Raw genomic sequence first — 22294 nt, forward strand, 5'->3', positions numbered from 1 at the left:
CTTATTTATTTTGGCATACTGTATGGCTACAGATGGGTAAAGCAGGAGTTAGTAACTTTCTACAAACAAGCAGTATTGTCAGCAGTGTCTTTCGGCTTTGGGGCCATAAGGTCCCGTCTTCATGACTTCACTCAGTCACAGTTGTGTGAGAGCAACCCCAGACAGCACACACATGGACAAGTGTGACTCTATGCCAGTAACCCCTTCCCTTCTCTTCACACCGACTCACCTGCGATACCTAGTCCAGGCTGGCCTTGAACTTACGCTTCTCCTGCCTCTGCCTCCCAAGTGCAAGAATTTCAGGCACATACCACCATGCCTGGTTTTATTCCTTGCGGGTGACTCAACCTAGGGCTGTAAGCATGCAAGGCAAGCACTCTACCAACTACCTACACCCAAAGATGTGCAATAAAATTCGAATTATAAAAACAGATTACAGGGGCTGGAGAGATGGCTCGGTGGTTAAGAGCATTGTCTGCTCTTCCAAAGGTCCTGAGTTCAATTCCCAGCATCCACATGGTGGCTCACAACCATCTGTAAAGAGGTCTGGCGCCCTCTTCTGGCCTTCAGGCATACAGACAGAATATTGTATACATAATAAATAAATAAAAATTTAAAAAAAAAAAACAGATTACAGTTGCACAGAGCCCGTGGGTCTGCATTGCTAACTTCTGCCCAAGAGGTTATTCATATTGTATTTGTGCTGTGGGCTTTTTAACAGGGCGGTAACTAGCCTCACCTCTGAGTACACACAGAGAGCTTGAGATGCAGAACTGAGAATTCAGAAGAAGAAAACAATCACCGGAGGGGATGAAATTTGTAACAGTTTAGAATATCTTATTATTGATCAATTGTATGCTAAGCAGGATTTCATCAGTCAAATTTGTAATTAGCAACTTTTTAGAGTAGGCTGCTAAATATTCATCAAAATACCAACAGGAATGGAGTAATTGTAAAAACGTAAAGATATGTGTGTGAGAGAAAGAGAGAGAGACAGAAAAAGAGGTCTATCCTCAGAACTCCAAAGAGAGAAAGCAGGATGTACATAAATATTACAGAGGGAGGAGGAGAAGGAGGAGGAGGAGGAGGAGAAGGAGGAGGAGGAGGAGGAGGAGGAGGAGGAGGAGGAGGAGGAGGAGGTTGCGTCCTTGAAATCCCAGAGAAGTCTGCAACTGTCCACCACATGGATGAAGCTATGGTTTCTGTTTGGTCCTGATGGAATTTCACCATAGTTTTCTTCTCCAAGAGTTGCTTTCTGGCGAACCAAACCCTCTCTAAGGGCCTGTGCAGATCTTCCCTGGAGCACACTGACTCTCCACGTTCTAGCCATATTTGCTGTCTCTACCTGAAGTGTCCTTCCATCTGTCCATCTGCTCTTCCTTCCCCTCCCTTCCAACCTGAACCTGGCTTCTACAACACACCTGTACTGCACTCCAGGCAGAACCATACCAAAACAGCCCCTGCCTGCATGTCAAAGGTCTTGCTGACCACAGGCTGAAGTCTCTTCCTTCTCGCCTGGGATCCCAAGCCCCCACGACATCTGTCAGGGACGCCAGTGAGCTGCATGATGCGTTCCTGGGTAATGGCTGAGGCGGTTTCCTCGTCAGACCACATCAGGGCCCAGCCCTGCGTAACCACATCCTGGGTGCTCGGTGGCCTTCTGTTGAGCCAGGGATCCAGGAAGCACCCCGGCTTCCATCACTCACTGCTATCTGACTCAATGGTTCACCTAGCCCAGGCTAAATAAATACTCCCGCTGCAATGTGAGAACCAGATTATTCTAAGTGTAATTATCTTCTCCCTTCCCAAAATTAAAGCAGAGCCCCTTGAGTATATAGGATAATGCATCTCGATGATTTAAACCCCAAGCTGTTCCCCCTGGGGCTTCTACATGACTTTGCCTTCACAACACAGACATCTGGAAAGCCCAGCACCCCAGTCCTTGACCTCGCCCTCCCCACCAGCTTAAGAATCATGGTGCTCAATGCCAGCCTCGGAAAGTTGGTGATTAAAGGAAAGCCCTTCCTCTGCCTTTCAAAAGAAACTTAAAGGAGTGGTTCCTTCCTGCTCGTCAGAAGGGAACGCCGGCCAGAAAAAGTAGGTCAGAAAGACAGAGTCTGCCGATGATCATCCTACTCCCCCTGTGAAGAAATGGTGAATCCAGGCAAGGACCACTGAGGCATCCAGGCAGGGACCACTGATGGATGCCAAGGCAGCTCCAGGAAATTCCCTGCTATTGAGTAGAGAGGTCGCTGAGAGCCAGAACGCTCCCCACACAATGACAGTCTCATTGCAGAAGAAAAACCATCTTTGTAATGTATAGAATATTTTGTATAAGATGAAGCCCTGAAAACTCAAGTGTGTTAGCTCAAGAAAACAACGCCAAGATGCGGCAAAAGCAACGGAGAGAGCTGACGCACCATTAGGCCTGCAGCTTATTTTAAAACCTTACAGAAATATTTGTATATTCCTTACCAAGAATTGGATGGATATGTTTTTATATATAAATAAGTTTATGTATGCATTATACACACACACACACACACACACACACACACACAATGAAACAAGACACATTGTAGACCACCATTTTAGTCTACATGGTGTATACTACACAGGGACTCTGATGGCATCACATCTTTTTCTGTATGAGAAATGACAATGTTGACACTGAATTGAAAGGTGTAGGGTGAGGTTTACCTCTACATATTGAAAGAGGAACTTCTCAGCATCTCAAAGACGATTCAGTGGGTAAGGCATGGGCCATATAAGCCCAGTGACCTGAGTTTGATTCCGGGCACTCGTGTAAAGGTGAAAGGAACTCTAAGAGCTGAGATCCCAAATGCAGGGTGGATACAGCCTGCAGCGCCATGTCCAGGGGAATGGACAGCCTGCAGCACGGTGTCCAGGGGAACGGACAGCCTGCAGCACTGTGTCCAGGGGAACGGACAGCCTGCAGAGAGTCTGGGACAATATCTCCAGGCACACACTGGTTCCAGCAGCAAGAGGGTGGGGGTAAGAACAAGGGAAGCTGGTAGAGGCAGAGACACCTGTGGGGGCCATCTACCTACTGGACCAGGAGGGGACTGACTGCAGGATCTAGAGGCCTGTGGTACCTGAGGCCACCAATAGAGAAGGAATGAAAAATGATCATTTATTGACTGCCTGATAAATGTAACTTTGGGGGACATTAATTTTTTGAAGTGATATGCAGGGAAGGGGAAGACAGGAAAATTAAATACTAAGTTTTTGGGTCTGGGTCAAGGAGGACAGGCTAGTCCAGGAGTCAGAACTGCTCTCAGAATAAAAGGCAAACACCAGACAGGAGGCTTTTTAAAGATGGTGAGTCAGTGAGGGCACACGTCTGCTCTAACTTTGGGGTGAAGAGAGTATGGGGGTCCACAGAAACATCTGAGGGGAGCTGGAGGACAGGGACAGAGAACGAGCACTCTGCCAAGGAGCTGGGGCTGGTGACAGACACACTGGTCTCCACAGAGGGAATGATAGGGTTAGCGGGCACCTGGGTCTACAGACAGCAAGGAGTCACACCAGGGGCAGACAAGAAGAGAAAGCATGCATGCTGGTAGCCCCTCTAAAGGAAACAGGCCTCTCATGGCTCTCAGGCCGTCTACTGGTTAAAGCAGGAACGTCCAGCCTTCTGACTGTGTCATCGATACCTACAAATGTGTTGAGTGTATTCTGGGCTAGCCTGGGATGCACTCAGACCACAGACCACAGGTTAGACACATCTGATTCACAGAAGTTAGCATCAGCTCCATTTGGAGAACAGGGAAACCCTTAATCTGCTCAGACCTGATTTTTATATTCTGGGTCTGTCTTCGCCATAACTTAGTCTTTTGTGTCAGGCACAGGAAGTGATGACATTCATCTGCACACATGTCCTGTTTGGGGTTCATCCTGCTTGTGCACGGGATGGTAAGAAAGGATGCAAGGTTATGTGGGAAGCTCCCAGGGATGGGATGAAGGGTGGGAACATGGCCAACAGGGCTCTTAGTCATAGGAAGGCCACATAAGGCTTTCCCTACCCCAAGGTAACCAGAGGCATTTTCCAATGACTCGTTCACTTCCTCCTAGTCTGGGACAAGATACTATGACCTTTATCACAAGAATAAAACAAGGAATAAGGTCACCCGTCAGCAGGCCAGCCACTAAAATCCCACACAGAGGAGAGACTGCAGGAACGGCAATGGGGCTGAAGAAAACGTCATATCTCTGGTCTCTGAAATAAAGGTGGGAGTACAACAGCATCTCTGAGGCCCGTAAGAGCATCACATACACAGTGCTCAAGTGGCCTGGCTAGTGAAGAGCAGACAAAATCCAGAGTGAGAGGGGCTGAACATGGCTACCTCATCCTGGTCTTTCTCTGCCACTCCAGTCCAAAGACTCTCTCCTTCATGGCTGCCTTGGAGCCAGCCACAGCCAGGGCATGCTGTGGCTGCAGGAGGCAAAGGACTTTCACACCCACTTAGCAGGCATATCACCATCAAAAGGACACCTTGAATGTGGCAGGTATTGAAAAGCTATCTGCACTCAGTCATCCAGAGGAGCACACCCTTCACGAAAATACTAACAATTCCAACGCCAAGAGCAAACTGAACAGCAGCCCAGAAGATGTTCAAAGGGGGGAAAAAGAGAGACATCATCACTGTAGATAGATGCCCCTAGAGTTGCTTGGCAACCGTCTTTGCTAACACCTTCTTCTAAAAAGGAACGGTTTGCATCAGCTCCTCTGCTTCCCTGGGGCAGTGCTCTGACCACACAGGCCCAAAGCTGGGGCCTTGGGATGAGAAAGCCCATTGTGGAGGATGCCATGGATCTTACAAGGGCAAGGGGGACAGACAGCTAGTCTCTCTGCACTGCTCTGCTGAAAGGATAACAACCCCCTGACAGGGTTGGGCTGTGTGAAATAAGGCAGGTGTCCAGGAGCAACACCTAAGGTCCTCGCTCTGGGCCCGCAGAAGCCCATGTGGGCACTCTTAAGTGTGTCTCCAGCATGCCTTCTGCCCCTCCCCAGTCTCACTCTGTTCCAAGAAGGAGAGAGAGAATTAGGGAGTACAGACTCTGGGATCAGTCAGCCCCAGGGTTCAAATCCCAGCTCCCCTATTTCTTGGTTGAACCATTTAGGTAAGTGAGCCAATTTCTCTGAGCTTTTGCTATCCAGTTTCTCAAATCCAGCTAAGAAGAGGATTTCTCTCACAGGGTGATCATGAGGACCCGGTGAAACATGCACCGCTGGCCCAGTGTCAGGCACTCAGTCAGTGTCCTGGCCCACTCCTGAAACAATCCTTATACAATCTGTGTCCTGGAACTAGCAGCCTTGATAAGATGAAGAAGAGGACCTGAGTATTCAGTTAGATAGGACCGTAAGCACAGCTTACGTTACCGATACCTATAGGATGCCAGATAGTATCTCATTTATTTTTACAGCAACTCTGAGAGGAACTATTATTCCATTCTGAAAATGAGGAAATTAAATCTGAAATTAACACACAGCTGGGAAATGGTTGAGTCAAAATTTAAATAATGCTGCATGAAACTCCCAAGGCTGCCATGCCAATGAACTCTCTGTGTGTCGTGAAATATACACCGCATAGCATTAGCCACTGCAGCTGTTTTTAAGTTCACAGTTTGGTGGCTTTAAACACATTCACACTGTCACAGAGCCCTCACCCCCAGCCACTTCCAACCTTTTTAGCCTCTAGACCCAAAACTCTGGATCCACTAAGTCCAAACTTTACATTTCTGACTCCAGCCCCCATGATGCATCATTCTGTTCTGTCTACACAAACCAGATTCCTCTTGGGACCTCACAGAAGTGGGCTCGGGAAGGTTTTGTCCTTGTGAGGCCAGCACATTCAGGGCAGGAGGATGGACACGGAGCTGAAACCTGGGCCTTGGGCATGCTAGGCAGATGCTCTACCATGGAGCTGGGTCTCCAATCTTGGTCAATATATTTCTCAGAAGTTTGTTGGACATCACCTTGGTAAGGGGTGATGTCCCAACCATCTACCATCTACCCCCCAGTCTACCTCCACAACACCATTACCTGTTTGCCTAGCCCCAGACTCCATGACCTGCTCGGGTCCTGGGCCAGGCCACACTGCTCCCTGTTGAGGGTGTCCTTATAACATCAACATCCACAAGCTCATGATTGGCTTTGCAGAGGTCAGCACGATGTCAGTATCACGGTTTGTGTGCGCGGAGCCCATCTTTGACTCATGGACCCTCAGATTACAGTGACCTCGCACCAGTTTGTCCTGCCCTACCAAGAACTCCATTCCCTTCTTTTCATTAAGCAAACGAGCCCTTAAAATCAGCAGGTAGAATTGCGGGGGTGGAGGAACCACAAGGATAAAGCAACCACATGAAAACATATGCTCTATCCACACAGGAATCCCGGCTTGCCTTGCAGGAACTGGGCGAACCAGACTAAGTCCTCCACTGCTTAGGATCCAAGCCTAGGCCTAAGCCCACTTGCAGGAAGGGCCTTTCCAAGTTCTCCTTATCAGTTCCAGTGTCTTAGGGTTCAAAGTCAGGTCCATAGGGCAGAGGCAGCAAGTCTGAGCCCTGCCACAAGACACAGCAGGGAGCCCATCACTGCAGGACCCTAGACTGAGTTTTGGAAGAGACATAGACCGAGGTCCACCCTTGCCATTCCCTTTCTACAGGATTGAATATCCAAGCCGTCAGCTAATGCTCTGTTTCTATGACAGCCACATTTGACTGCTGCAGTCACTGAAAGATCGCCTTTCCCAGATGTAAACACAGGTTGCTTGGGGTGTGGGGTCCTCAGATACAAACAAAGGAGTCTCGCCGTGTTGGCTGCTACTACAGGATGACCACTCAGAAGGACGTCAGGGATGAAGCCAAAAGTCACAAATGATCATGAGCCCAGAGCACAGGTACGTGATCCACAGAGGAACATGGAAAAACATCCTATCTAACTTGCCCACATCAGGTCTGCAGCAGAAGACAACAGGCCCCCGACAGCGGGTAACTGAACAGGTCAACGTGGCCCTACAGCCGTGGATGATGCTGTCAAGCATGTGACATACACATCAGAAGCAGTCAAGAGCCAGGCCTAGCCCTGCCCTCCACGCCTCCCAATCCTCAGCGTGGAGATCCTGAAGCCAGCTGCTCTGGTCTCCTCATGCTCATCCCCATCTCAGGCATATCCCATGGGTAATCAAGCCACGGAGAAAGCCAGTTGTATTTCCAGTCTGACTTTCAACATAAACAGAAATCTGAATGCTTTGCCAGGGTGCTTCTGACATCAGGGACCACTGAATACCAAACGTCACCATTGTTAGAATCCTCCTGTCCCCATTGTGAGGGAGGCCAATGTGAACAAGGGCCTGCACCCCACTGTTGTCACTGACTGCAGAGGGAGCCACAGGCTGGGAGACTTGGGAGGAGTTCCTGGAGAGACCGAGCCTGTCTCTGGGAGTCTCTCAGCTTGGCCACAGCACTGCTGGGAGCCACAGTCCACTGACCTGTTGGGCAGTTGATAAGGCTGACTCATTTATGGGCTGTAGGCCCAAGACATGGAGTAGTAACAAAATACCCCTGAATTTTCTCTATTTTCCTGTATCCTTACCTCTCCAGCTTCCCTTAATTCTAGCGACTCTCTGCCAGGTCACTGTGCCTCCCTGGCACACGCGGAGGGGTGGAGGGCCACTACAGGAATCCAACGAGCACAGGGCGTTTTTATACATTCTATAACACACACAATGGTCCCTGTCACAAGGAATACCTGGAACAAAATGTCAGCAGGTGGGAAAACTGACAGACACCTCTGCTCTGTCTGGCAATAAAACCCTTCCATTTCTAGAACATTCCATATTCTCTTGTACTTTGGACCTTCACATAAACTGTTTCCTGCAGCTCCATCTTGTCCAGGTCTGCACAATGAAAACCTCCATTTATCCTCCAGGTCTTAGCTAAAGTACAGCTTCTTCTCGGAGGGTCTGTCCTAAAACTGACCTCCCTCAGGCTGTCCAACAGCACCCCTGCTTCCTCTGCTAGACGCCCCTTGCAATCACTGTGGCTTTTTTGATGCCTGTAGTTGCTGCCAGGAAGGAAGGACTCCCAGGGAAGAGACATGGTGTCCCAGAGTCACTCAGGGCTGGTGCATAGGGATGGGGAATGGGGGTGGATTCCATGGGCAAAGGGAGCCAAGAAGGTACAGCACCTTCCTGCACGGGTACCACAGACGGACGACCAGGCCCTCTACTGCCCTTACACTCTTGTACTAACAGTCCTCCAAGACAGAAACGACAAGATGCTAGACCATAGTTGGGAGCTGTCACCCATACAGGAGAGGAGCTATGGGAGTACATATATGGATATTTTTGGGAAGACACAGAACAAATGGATGCATGAGAGACTGTCTAGTAAAGTATATGGTCTAGAATTCTGTAACCCAGAGATTATATCTAGGCAGCTTTTAGATGAATTTAGGGTCTACATCTTTAGAGCTAAAGAATAAACAAAAAAATATCCATTATTCTTATAGAAGATGAAGGCCCAATCTAACCCAAATCTTGAAGGCAATATTTTGTATACAGTTTCCTAGCCAACTTCCTGTTCTGGAAGAAAGGAAAGTCACAGAGGATCTGGACTCGTGGAAATTCTCATAACCACGAGGAGACACTCGTTTCCAGAGCTCTGCATTTCCCCAGGTGGACAGACCGGCAGCTCAGCTTAGTGGCCTTCTGCTTCTCAGGTGGGTACCACTGCAAACCCTTTTCCCCCCAACACCTCACTTCTCCTCTTCTTCTCTACTCTCTACCACCTTCAGCTGCCCTGCCTCACCCTCTCCCCTGTCCTTCCAGGCCCAGGGCAACAGAGATGCCAAGGAAAGACCAACATAACCAAATCTTGCTGCTCCCAGCAAAGTGGAGGATGCTAGGTGTAAGAGTGAAATTAATAGTGAAAACGAGGTTTATCTGTGTAATCTGCAGACTCCGGCCTTCCCATCTCCTATTAGCATAGATAACGGAGTTGTCTATGTAATGATAAAGAAGCTGAAGATAGTTTCCCATAAATCTCCATGGCTGTCTCTGGCTTCCCTGGCTTGGGTCGGAAGAATACATCATCTTCCCAGGCCAGCTGCCCTTTTCCCCTCCACTCGGCTCCCTTCCAAGCAGAAATCATGCCCACATTCCCTGCTCCTCCAGGGTCTCGGGAGCGTGTGGCCGGCCTCTCACACACAGCGTTGCTGCTGCAGCTCACTTTGTGACTGGAAGCATTTCTCATCTACCTTCACCAGATGAAAGGCTGGGAACCTCAGAAAAGACTCTTGGGGCAAGTACAGACTTGCAAAAGGCCCAGAAAGGTCCTCGTTGGAGGACTGGCTTTTATCCATAATAAATGGAACGACTTATCATTTCAAATGTATTTTTGTAAATCTCAGGAAGCACCACAAGTAAAATAAAAACAAACAACAAACAAACAAAACCAGCTCCTCGTGTTCTGAAGCCACGAATGCCTAAGTATTTTTCTGCTTTTGACAAAACCAACTTCTTAGCTGCAGTCTAAGAAAAACACTATGTCCACATAAATTGTTTTTAAATCATTAATCATAATAAAATCGTAGCACGCCTAGCTCTAAAACTGAAGTTCTTCCTACAGTATGCCTTTTCTTTTTTACCACAGATTACTTAAAAATTCATGGTAATTAAAATAATACCATTTTACCGAGCTAGTTTCAGTAATGAATGATGGCAGCAGTCCTAATGATGAGAGGAACGAAAGCAGGCATGCATTCGGCACCTACTGTATGCCGAGGTCTCTCCTATTATCTCATTCACACTCCCTGATAACATCTGTTTTATATTTTAGGGCTCTTCTGAGACACATGGACCCCATTCTTTGTCTAGGAGTTGGTATTTCTTTTTAAAAAGTTGGTTGAGGCCCTTAGTAACAAGAGCAGCTTCCCAAAGTAAGAAGTCTTCAGGCGTCACCTACCACACTGGAGGAGAGAAGAGTGTGGCTTACAGAGTTAGCACAGGAAAACAGCCTTCCCTGGAATTTTCTATCAGCAACTCAGTTCTCAGGACGACTGGGCCAGCAAGGTTCCTGGGACCCTCCTTGAGGAAAGCTCCCAGCTTGACAGACCCAAGCTGAGGCTACAGTATTCTTCATGGGAAGAAGACATTTGTGGTGCGCGTTTAACTCAGGTCTCTACTTCTGCCATGGTTCTGTGGGGTCTGGACTCAGGCCCTCTCCTCTGTGGGGTCTGGACTCAGCCCCTCTTTTCTACTATGGTCTAGACTCAGCCCCTCTTCGGTGAGGTCTGTGACCCCAAACCATTCACGACTGTTTCTAGTAAACAGACAACACAGTGATTGGTTTTTGTCAGCACTGAGATAAACTTTTAAAAACTGAGAAAATATACCCAGTTATTCTCAATATTTCTGAAGTCACATAAGGTTGTTTTGTCTGTTTGTTGTTGGTTTGGTTTGATTTTTTAAAACATGAGGGGCTTTTGTTTGTTGTTGTTGTTTTAAGTTTCTTTAGAGGCGGCTAGGCTGTCCAGCATGATCACAGCTTAAAGGCAGGGAACTGACTAGAGAAGCCGGAGTAGAGAAGTCTCAGGGGGATTGTGGTGGGCAGTGAGTCCCAAACCCCTTGCTTCACAGCTGGAGAATCAGCCCAGAGGGGTGCACCTCTCCCCAGGGCCTAAGCGGGGAGCTGGCTCGCCCTGCAGCAAAACTACTCTGAGGCAACCCTCACAAGCCCAGGCCAAAAAGGAATTAGCAACAGTTTACAGTTCAAATGCCTTTGCTGAGAGGGAATAAGAAAGCTGAGGAGGAGACTCCTCATGGAGACTTCAGAGCATCCAGCTCAGAGTTCCTACTCAATACAGGTGATGAGCCAAAGCAAAAGGAAGGTTAGTGGGACCAGGGATGGTGCCAGGAACGATACTGCCATTACCAGGTTATCCAAAAGTCTGCTAGTGCCTACGGTACCTTCCAAAGCCGTGGGGAGACAGCTCAGTAGGCAAAATGACTCCTATTTCCTATTTCCAGTCCAACTTCCCTCTCTGACCTCCGTCTAAGAAACGATCGCATTGCACCAACGCTCATAAAAGCAGTCTTCGCAATGATCCAAAGGTGGGAATGCCCCACACACCCAATGGATGAGCGGTGTATATAGTAGGGAACATGACGCTACCTTGGAAAGGAATGTACCTATACGTCATATAACACCGATAAATCCTGAAAACACAAGAGAGAGAAGACAGCACAAAATAACAAATACTGTGTGGTTCCGCTTACGCGAGGAACCGAGACCAGGAGCCTTCACAGAGACAGGAGGAGGATGGAAGAAGCGGACCCTGAAGGGAAGTCGGTACACATGTGCCGGCGCGCAAACTCCGCCGGAGCGGAGTTTCTGCGTCAGACTGTGAAACGGCTGGCGAATGAGGAGTGGCAATGTCGCAAAGCCCCCTGGGCTACGCACTCAAAAGAGTTTACAGGTAAATTCTACGTCGCTTATTCGGCTCCACAACAGAAATCCCGCCGTTTCTCAATGTCAACCCTCAACGTTTATTCTTTTATTACCATAGTTCTCCTCAAGACCTGCTTCCAGCCCACCACACCAGTCAGGCATATTCATAAACACAGATGCCCAGAGTCCCACAAGGCCACACTATGTCCTGGGATGAACGGCCCTCCACAAATATCTACCCACCCTCAGGCCTCACACCTGTGACTCTAACAAACCCCAGTGTGACCAAACACTGTAACAGAGTCCCAGCCCTGGAAGTTCTTACCACAGAACATGGATTAGCAGGCCCAGTGTGACCAAACACTCTAACACAGAGTCCCAGCCTACCCTGGAAGTTCTTACCACAAAACATGGATTAGCAGGCCCAGTGTGACCAAACACTCTAACAGAGTCCCAGCCTACCCTGGAAGTTCTTAACACGGAACATGGATTAGCAGGCCCAGTGTGACCAAACACTCTAACCCAGAGTCCCAGCCCAACCACGGAACATGTATTTGTTGCACATATGTTTTTATCTGTAAGGAAAGTTGTGCTGCTGTACTACGTGACCCTAGAACTTCTCAACTTCTCACCCAAGGCCACTCCACCAGGCCCACAACAAAGAGAGGAAGTCCATGCGTGGCCACGGAAGCCAACTTCATGGCGACTGAACGGCGGGTATCCCCCATGAAGACGCATTCAATGAGAAGCAAAATCTTTGTACCTTTGCAGGACAGAGGACATAATAAGTAAGACGTAACATCTGTGACTTCTGAGGGAAGGAGAGCTTTTCATTTTCCCTTAAAAGAATCCATTTCTCGTGCCGCAAAGAGAATCTGAGAACAAGAGTATTTTGAAATAGATAGCAGTGGCCGGAGAATCTGAGCTTTGTGGGTTGCAGTCCCAATTCGTCACCCAGGGCTGCCAGGGGTTAATCCCATGCACGCCACAGCCTTTCGTCAACTTTAACATACAGGCGTTTGCACCTTCATCGTGGCAAAAAGGCTGGTGGTCTGAGAGCTCAGCTCTCGAAGTGGATCAAGACCTGAGGAGAATGAGAGCCACTAGGGATCCCCTTCCATTGCAAACACACATGGACATTTAGCACAAATAAGCTGCCACTTGTGAGGAGCTCACTTGACACCAGTCCCTCGTGCATCCTAAACACACATGCCAAAACCATGCCAAGATACTGAGAGGCAAATATCTTTAGAGTGACGTTTTGTTCCCAAAGTACTTAATTAGCAGACACGGAGCTAGAGAACTGCCCTTGAATGTGCATTTTAACCTCTGCATTATTCTTTCCAGAAGAACAATTTTCCTCACCGGGCACTCAAGGATGGATGAGGACACTGAAAACCAACAATCTTGGGTGTCAGTCAGCAAAGTGAGGTCCACCTTTCAAGTAAGTTCCATCCACCTTTTCAGGCAACACCCCCTGTCAGCAGTAGACCGATCTATAGAGTCAAATGGCGTTTTCTCCATTCATTATGGATGAGCAAATGCTCCTATGGCCAAATTATGTATGAACTTTTTTGACACCTTCCAGCGATCTCCTGCACCTTCTTCCCAGCACCAACTTCAGCCAGTTGGAGCACCATTGAAACTCCGGCAAGTACATCACAATTCAGATGAACCCATCCTTTTTCTAAGCAGAAAGTGGCCTCCCAAGTAGCTTCATTTGAAGCCAGGAGCCAGCATGCCAAATAGTGGACTTGCAAACGGCGAAAGTAACTTACAGGTATGTGTCGCCCCAGGTCTGGCACTACAGGCTTCCCTCACAGGCCCAAATCCAAGCTCATCTGTCTATTCACTGTGTCCCTTTTCAGGTATCATGTTTGTATGTCGGGAAACACAGACTGGGGAAAAGTGCAGGCTAGGGATCTATGTGCACATCCTGATGCACCTACAACCCGCACCCAGACACAAAATGTCACTTGCAGTCAGGGCTGGCCATGTGCAATGGTTTTCAGCGAGAGTGGAAAAGTAGCTGTTGGAATGATCCGCCATGTGGGGTTCATTAAAACTTGTGAATTTACACACAAGGGAGGTTGGAATGCATGTGAAGGGTATTCCACGCCTTACTCGGGGATTTCAAACCCCACCATCACCATTGGCCAATGGTGCCCCCAAGGAGAATGGCGGATACCATCAGGGTGTTCGGACGTGGACTCCAGTGGAGTACAGTAAACTTCTGCCTTCCATCCTCCCCCAGTCTGCATCCCCCCCCCACCCTAGTTGTATTTATACTTGGAAGGAAGTTAGCAGTGAAGCAGTAGTCACCCGGGCGTGCTCAATTTTTGACAAGCCTTAGTCACTCTGTACCCAGCAGAACAATTCACATTATATTCCAAAGCCTGTGAAGACTGCCACACAAGCTAACACTAAAATGCCAAGAGCTCCACTTACCTTCTTTATTAAGCCTCATAACCTCCCTGCTTTTGCCACCCTCTTTTCCAGCCTCTTCTAAATCTACATCTGCAGATGAAAAAGAAAAGGAAAAAAGAAAATGAGGAAAAAAGGGGGGGAAAGCCAAAGTCAAGGGGGAAGGGAGAGTGTTTATTGGCAAACAGATCGATATAGATACTGTATCTGAAAATCTTGCAAAAATTGACAATGCAACATTTTCTCCCGAGTCCGGGTTTCCATCTACCTGGCCCAGATAGGTACCAAAAAAACTATGCAAGCAGCAACAGAGTCGCCTTTTAAACAGATACCACCGTGGGGCTGCGAAAGCCCACCCCGCGGGCTGCCTGCCCCAGGGAGCCGGACACAGACAGACAGACAGCCTTGCTGGCAGCCGGGCCTCTCTGTGCTCTGATGGTCTGTGTCTGTGTGTATTTATTTAGAGAGAGAGGGAGAAGCATGGAGGACGCCGGGGGCCACTCTCTCTCACACACACACTTTTTCCCAGTGGCTCTAGGTGAATGGAAAGGTTACAGGGTAATAAAAGGAGGAGCAGGCGGTGGGGTTCTTACTGTCGGAGCAGTGTAATTTGGCGGCGTCGATCCAGGAGGACCAGGGTTTGCCCAGAAACGCCTCCGGACTGGGCACTTTGCGGTGCAGTGTCGCCATTGCTGTTCCTTCTTGTTGCTTTTTCCCTGTTCCTTCGGCAGCAGCAGCCGAGAGACACGGGATTCGAGAACGCTCCGACGTCATCTTCGGAACGTTCCGACATTGAGTGCTCTGCGAGGGGGAGGAGGGCGGCGGAGGAGGCAGGAGGCGGGGCGCGCTTGGCCCTACCCGGCCCTGCTGTGCTGCGCATGGCCGCTGGGGGCGCCAGAGAGGCGCGGAGCGCGCGGGGCCGGGGAGAGCGCGCAGTCGGGCTGGCGGAGCGCAGAGCCGTGCAGAGAGGCCAGGAGCTGCGCGGGTTCAGCCGGGCAGGGTCGCCTCGAGCCTGGAAGCTGCGCACCGCCGCCCTATCCGGCCAACAACCCCGCAACTGCAGCGGCCCCGGGCAGAAGTAACGATAGCCTTTCCCGCAGTCGCCGCCGGAGGACTCAAAGTTTTGCATGCATCATGTCTTTTCCTCCCGGGGTCCCGGTCACCCACCGTGCGTGCGACGTCCCCGAGGGATCCTGGGGGCTTAGCGGGGACAAGGTCGACTGTTCCGCACCCCTCCACCACCATCCCCCAGGGCAGGGTGGGGACTCTGGCGAGTGTACCTCCCACTACCATATCCAGTCTCCCCTCTTGGTGAGTCTTGGAACCCGGTCGCTGTGCAGAGGTCTTCTGGAGCCAGGAGCAAAGGGAATAAAGGACGTGGCTCAGAGAAGCAGGTGAGTAGGGGATAGGGGAGAGGCTATCCCGTCCAGGGCTACCGGGCAGGCAGAATTCCAAACTCCATTTGGCTCTGGTGACCCGGAGCGTCTGTGCGCGTGTCCCTGCTGGCAGAGTCACCGCAGAGACTTTGGCGAACACCGGAGCCCCAGAGAGCGCAGCGCTCTTGGAAGCCTATCCCCTCCCTCAGTCCCAGCGCTTCCTAAGGAGCGTGCAGGGCCGCAGGAGCACCAGGCATCTCATGGGAACCTGACTCCCCGGAATGTGGGACTCGTGGGGCTTTGAGATGTGCCGCCTGACCCTGAGAGCAGGTAACTGAGACCTTTAAAACATCTTCTGTTATTTCTTTAAAATAGTTTGCTTACTAGGATTTTCCTAAACTATAAAGACACCCTCAACCCACAATCAATAACTTTTCTATTTGCCGAGCGTCCTTCATTCTTATTACTGCTGTCCCCGAGAGCCCTTTTGCCCCTCACCGAAGCGTTGCTTGATTCTGAGATGTATCCTCGTGGGTCTGGAATGTCCTGGCACTCAATACCATACACCTCAAAAAAACAGCATTAAGATGGGGCAGTGAAGGAGGCTCTGCAGGCTTGTATCAGCTGTGGTGTGTGTGCGAACGGGCCTGCTTATATCAGACATGAATAAGTCTCCGTTAGCTTTCTTGAATGGACGGTTACCTAAGGGGAAACTAGGTAAGGAATTCCTACGTTAAAATACTTGTCGTTTGGGAAATATGTATCACACCGTGACATCTTAGATAAGCTAGGCACTGTACTTGTTATTTCTTAATCCTGCTATCTTTTCAAACAACATTGCTTCTTGTGGACCAGCTGTTCACACACAGGGGGACAGGGAGACCCACCCCGGCCCTCACAGAGCTGCAGGTGGGGAAGGCACAAGCCTGTTTCTTGGGGGGGGGGGAGCTTGGCGCATGCTCTGTGAGACCAGTGTGGAAATGGTATGGACTTTCGCGGCTGAGCCAGTTCCTTGCAGGAACTGGAAATGAGCTAGGAGTGATCAGAAAATGTGTCACCAAAAAAATGGAATCAATCTGCTTTGCGTCTTGGAAATTGGGAAGGAGTTATAGTAAGCTGAGGTATGGTCGTGCCAAGGAAAGGGGACCACGCCGAGACTGGCTGAGTACAAGCGTGTGCGTGGGTGCGGGAATGAAGCTTAGCTGTGTCCTCCTAGGACCACGGTTGGGAGTTAGCTGGAGGCAGCTTAGGGAAAGATTGTTCCCTTCTGAGGAAATGTCCCCAGAGTGGTTTGATGTTCTTTGACTTAATGAAGCCATCTATCCCATCGGCCACTCTTCTTCATCATAATTTTGGGGACACTTTGCTTCCACATTAGTTTTTCTAAGAGTTCTCAACGTCAGGAAGGCAAGCGTATCACCCACCTTGCTGGTTGGATCATGCTGCTTGCTCTTTCCTGCACTGCAGAATCTGGTGATCCATTAGACACAGGACTAGCTTGAAGGACTGGTTCACCCCTCCCCAGAACACCAGCTGGAGGAAGACAGGAATTCCAAACCTTTGTTGACTGATATCACTAGAGCCCCAGCCATGAGCTGACTTGATGAATGCCGTGCAGGATACTGGGACATCTGCCTTCTGAAGGGGCAGGACTGTCTTCATCTAAGTTAAAATCCCCCTGCTCCCGACAGAACCACTGGGCTTCATACCCTCGCTCTTGACCCCTGAGGGGTGCAGAAGATCCTCTGCTCCCTGTAGACCAGTCTTGGTGTATCCTTCCCTGTTCCTAACCACTGACGTTGGCCAGGGCCGCACAGGGACAGTGGTAGCCTTTCTCTACCCCTTAATTCGAATGGGGGAAGAAACTGAATATTGATGTACATGTACAAATTGACTAAAGCCAACCTCACTGTTTAATGTGGTTGGAGAGGCAGTTGGAGGAGGAAGCCTGATCAAGGGCTAGAAACCGGTGGCATCCATTGCATTGTGGGCATTGGACTGAGAGCCTGAATCCAGCTGAACCCCTCCTTGATCTGTTAAATGGGCAACAAAAGTGCCAGTCTTTTGGGATTGCTGTCCTGGGTGAAATTAGGGGTGCTGAGCCTGATACATAGTGAGTCCTCAGACATGTTTGCTGTGATTCTCTCTCTCTCTCTTTCTTTTTCTCTCTCCCCCTTTTTTGCTTTTTCTCTCTTTCAGTTGTTTCATTGGTTTGGGTTTCACCTGCTTGGATTTTTTTTTGGCTTTTTTTGTTTTATTTCGTTGTTTTTTGTTTTGTTTATGAGATGGGATATCACACTATAGCCCAGGATGGCTGCAAATTCAGTGTTAGGTCACAGCGATCTTCCTGCCTCAGCCTCCCACACTGGCTGCCTGCTCTCTTTAGTCACGCTGCAGGAGATGCTGTGACTAGCAAATGGCAGGTGGGAAGGGGCCAACACTCCTAAGTGATCACTTCTGGGAGAAGCTCTGAAACTTCTGTCCTAAACATCCCTGGTCTGGCAGCACAGGGTGGCCCTCCGAGCATGTGGTAAACCCTCTGCAGGAGCCCTTCCCCTGGGAACAAACATCCCTAGTCTGGCAGCACAGGGTGGCCCTCTGAGCATGCGGTAAACAATCAGGAGCCCTTCCCCTGGGAACAAGCTGCCTTTGCCTCATAACAGCCAGGTCTCATAACAGAGAGCAGAATGGGATCCCTGCACATTATTTTTGCCTTTGAATTTCTTGTTTCTTACAAAAGAAATTTAATGTTGACTTCTAAAAAGCGTTTTGCTTCTGGTCATGAAATGATAGATCATAGAGAGCGCCCCATTACACAACCCCTCTGGGGATTACCCCTCCATGTCAGTTACTCTTCGCACTGTGAAAAATATCTACCAAAGCAGATTGAAGAGAGGAGGGGTTTGTGGTGGTTTGAGCGCTTGGTGGCCACTTGGAACTGTGTGGGGAAGACTAGGATGCGTGCCCAATCTGGGATGTTGAATCTGGGGTAGAGGGGTCCTGGATGTGTCAAAAGCCCAGCCATTGCCAGTTAGTTCTCTCTGCCATGGAGATGCATCTCAAGATGCATGCTCAGCCGTTACTTCTGTGTCGTTCTTCGGCCTTCTGCCGTTCTTTCTACCACGATGACCATGGACTCGCCCTCTGGTGCTGTGAGCCCTAAGTAAATTCTCTTATTAGTTGCCTGGGTTTTGATGTCTTATCACAACAACAGAACAGAAACTGAGGCGGCTATCTCATGGCTCACTGTCTAGGAGGGTACTAATCTGTCAAGTCAGGGAAGCTGTCGCCACAGGAAAATGAGGCATCTGATCATGTTATGTCCAAACCCAAGTGTGGTGACCCCCAGGTGTGGTGACCCCCAGGTGGCTCTGGGGCCATCCACGCCCAGTGCCCACTGGGAAGACCTTCCGTATGCCATTTCATTTCCTGATTCAAGCTTTTCTTTTTTTTTTTAAGACTTATTATTTATTATGCATACAATGTTCTGCTAACATGTACACGCCAGAAGAGGGCACCAGATCTCACTATAGATGGTTGTGAGCCACCATGTGGTTGCTGGGAATTGAACTCAGGACCTCTGGAAGAGCAGGCAATGCTCTTAACTGCTGAGCCATCTCTCCAACCCCCTGATTCAAGCTTTTCATGAAAAAGCCCTGGCCACGACTGTGCCATGGGGCTTTAAGTCTCAGGATGACACTTAGGAAGGGTGAGAGCACCCAGTGTTCTCTCACACTAGCCCTGTGTGGAGACAGCACTGTCATGGTGAGAGAATGAGGGAGGCAGCTGCTCCCATGCGACCAACACCTCCTGATGCCTCTGACACCTTTCCTGCATGTCTGCTCCGCACTCTATCTCTAGGAGCAGGTCCTGAGCACAGGCAGTGGGATGTGGGGTTTTAGTCACATGACAGGAAACAGACCCCTGAAGATGTTAAGACCACAAGCAGTCAGAGCAGAGGTCTAGTCCAGGTCTCCAGGGTGATGTGCAGCTTGCACATCCCTGTGTGCTGCTGGCATCGGGCATTTTAATCCTCACGTAGACCATGTTTTTTAGCCATGGGGTGTCCAGCCGTCTTTGTTCTGGAAGTGCTTGCCACCAAGTCTGGAGACCGTTGGGGGTACTGTGTAGAGGGGAGGGGGATTCAACCCACATCTCGTAGAAGCCAGCGTAAACTGGATAAACATCCTCCCCAGCTCAAGGCAGTCTCCGTGGGCCACAATGATGGTGGTGAGATGGGGAGAGCCTGGTGTTGGCTGCCAGTCTCAGTCTCCCTTCTCGTCTTTTCAGACCCTGAATACTAACCTCGGTGACGGCTTTGCCGCTGTGAGCGTCTTTGATCACACCCCACCATAGGGGGACCCAAACCCTTCTCATGGACAGCATTTGAAGAGCCAGATGGTGTGGTGGGTTAGAAAATCCGTGAGGAATTCAAGGAAACACAGCCTTGTGAGTATGGCGTCATTCCTGATCGTCGCTTTCCTGCTCTAAGTGGAGGACTGCTCGGTGCTTGGGCACAGCACTGTAGGCTCTTATCTCCAGTGCGTGGATGGTGAAGTTGAATCTACAAGGGACACTCCTTCCCGCTGTTCCCCTGGTCCCCTCGTGGCCAAACACCTGCCCAGTGCACATGCAATGCTCTGCACAGCCGTGCCTCTTCTCATGATTCACACGACAGGCATCAAAGATGTCTTATGACAACCTACCTGATGGATGCAATGGGGTGACATCAGGAGGTGATGGGTGACATCTACCAGACGGAAGGTGTTCCCGAGGCCCACAGTGGACTAGATGGACCAGTAGATGGAGTGATGATTGTGCATCGGCCACCAGCTCCACTGACACTTTGGTAGAATAGGAGTCGCCCTCCCTGTGACCACCGCCACCCTGCCACCCCGTGACCACCACCACCCCGTGACCACACCCACCCCGCGACCACACCCACCCCGTGACCACACCCACCCTGTGACCACACCCACCCCGTGACCACACCCACCCCGTGACCACGCCCACCCTGTGACCACCACCACAGGACGCTCGCTGCCTAGGAAAACCTTTGGGCGATTTCCCAAGAGCTCTCTCGTGAGCAAGAGATACAGAGACTTGGGTCATGGAATACAACGACGTTGGTTCTAATTCTGCTTGATTTCGCCCCATACCAGGCTAGGAGGAGACGGTGACATATACATCAGCTCAGTAAATTCGATACTGGGGAGGGTCAGTGTGTGTGGTTTCAATTACAGATTGACCCAGGATTGATTGAACAGTCTGCATGGCTCCGCCTGGGATGGAGTCCAAGGATTGGCAGGGGCTAGACTCTCGTGAGAGGTGGGTGTTGGGGAATCAATCATGGGCTCCATGTCCCTTTGTATCCAGGAAGAATATAATTATGAGTGAAATGTGGAGACTTGGCGCAGCCTGTCCTGCCTTTTATCCCTCGTCCCTGTACATCTGTCTACACAAACCTTCGGTGCTGTGCTCTCGCCTGGCTCTGTGTCTTTAGCGCCACTCATCCCATGGCATTTTAGGGGAGAAAGACCACAATGATTGCGTCTATGAAGAGGACCTTACCAGCATGGTGAGGCTTGCCTGAATTTCAGAAGAATCACAAGTTCAAGGCCGCCCTGGGCTATGTAGCAAGACCTTGTTTTAAACAAGAAATATGCAACAATCCATAATTTTTCCTAAGTATTCTGGCATTCAGATCCTGGTCTACTGAAGGAATTGTTTCATTTAATGTCGTGTCAGGGACTACACCAATTAGACTGGCCTGTGGTATCTCAGGGAATAACAGCCTCATTTTCTAGAACCAGGAAAGTGGCTGGCTCACCTTGCCGGGTAGGCAGAAGATAAACCCAGGGGGCTGAGTCGGACAGTGGCCACCCAGAGCAACCAAGGCTGGGGGACAGAAACCTGACCTGAGCAGGGCATGCCTGACTGATATAAATAAATGGTGACATGGCCCAGCGCCGCAGACGGGGGCAGTGGCTCCCTTAACAAAGAGCTAGAGACACAGACCTAGCCCTTAGTGGATAGCAGGCGAGTCCTGGGGAGGTTCAGATGGGGTGGGAGGGTTTGTCTGCAACTAGGCTGAGAAGTGATGGGACGTGGGCAGGGATACAGCGTTCTCACATTCCCTGAGTCCCTAAGCACCTTCCAGGGGGTGCAGATGAGGCTCAGCCTGCTGAGTGACTCTCCTGCGAGCAAAGGTCATGGGCTGGAACCCCAGCTCTGCATGGATCAGATGTGGTCACACCTGAAGTTCAGGGTCTGCCTGTCTCAAAACAAGTAACACTGCTTTCCAGAAGAAATGATACAATTAGGGCTCTGCTGATCCAAGGTGAGAAAGTCAGAGCCACATGGTAGCGACATCCTTACATCCTGGTGGCCCCATGGAAGCACCAGCCCTGGGGCATTCACTCAAGGTGGGGAACCAAGAGTCTCAGAGGCCAGAGAGGCCTATGCTGGTCAAAGCAACAGCAAAATTCACAGCTTCTTGCACACTCAGAAGTTTTTTAGTTCAGAGGGTAATTCTATGGCAACTCCAATTGGGAGTAATACCCTTCACCTGTTTTTATTCGGAAGATGTCGTTGGCCAACAGGGATGTCCTGGCTAAAGAGCATTCCCCAGAGCCATTTCCCACCTTTCTGAGGCCTGGGGGTGGGGGGAGGGAGAAAAGGCATAAATACAAATGCTCTCAACCTAGAAATAACTGTTAGCATTTTGATGTGTTGGTAATGTGTTGCTATCTGCAATGTCTCTCTATCGTCTACCTGTCGAATTTGTTTATAGAAGTTAGATCCATGTTCTGCCAACCAAGACACTCAGGGTGACAATCCACGGCTACATATATGAACGTGAATATAAACATACTGTAAAAGTTCATATACCTAAATCTGTGTGCCATCATAGTTAATATAGGCTAATAAGTGACTTCTTAAACAATCACAGCACAGCATTCCTGCGAGTGTTTATTGTTGAACTATAACATCTTTAATCCCCAATTATAAGCATTTAG

General features: G+C 49.7%; 1 protein-coding gene across 7 annotated transcripts in view; it reads right to left on the bottom strand.

Moving 5' to 3' along the window:
* Positions 1-14673, bottom strand: part of Atxn7l1 (ataxin 7 like 1) — a 210534-nt gene extending 195861 nt beyond the window's left edge. For 6 of the 7 annotated variants that reach the window (XR_005974834.1, XR_005974835.1, XM_041658205.1 and 3 more), the window contains exons 1-2: positions 14493-14673; positions 13924-13992 (exon numbers count right to left, since the gene is read on the bottom strand). Coding sequence is in view for 5 of the 7 variants with exons in the window: in XM_041658205.1 (XP_041514139.1) it covers positions 13924-13992; positions 14493-14673 (250 nt within the window). In the remaining 2 variants the exon portion in view is untranslated. The remainder of the gene's footprint in view (positions 1-13923; positions 13993-14492) is intronic. The other variant, XM_041658204.1, reaches the window with a different exon arrangement.
* Between the last annotated feature and the right edge of the window lie 7621 nt (positions 14674-22294).

The sequence above is a fragment of the Microtus oregoni genome, unplaced genomic scaffold (assembly GCF_018167655.1).
Source record: "Microtus oregoni isolate MIOR12 unplaced genomic scaffold, Mior012 000009F_ref0000495, whole genome shotgun sequence".
Lineage (NCBI taxonomy): Eukaryota > Metazoa > Chordata > Mammalia > Rodentia > Cricetidae > Microtus > Microtus oregoni.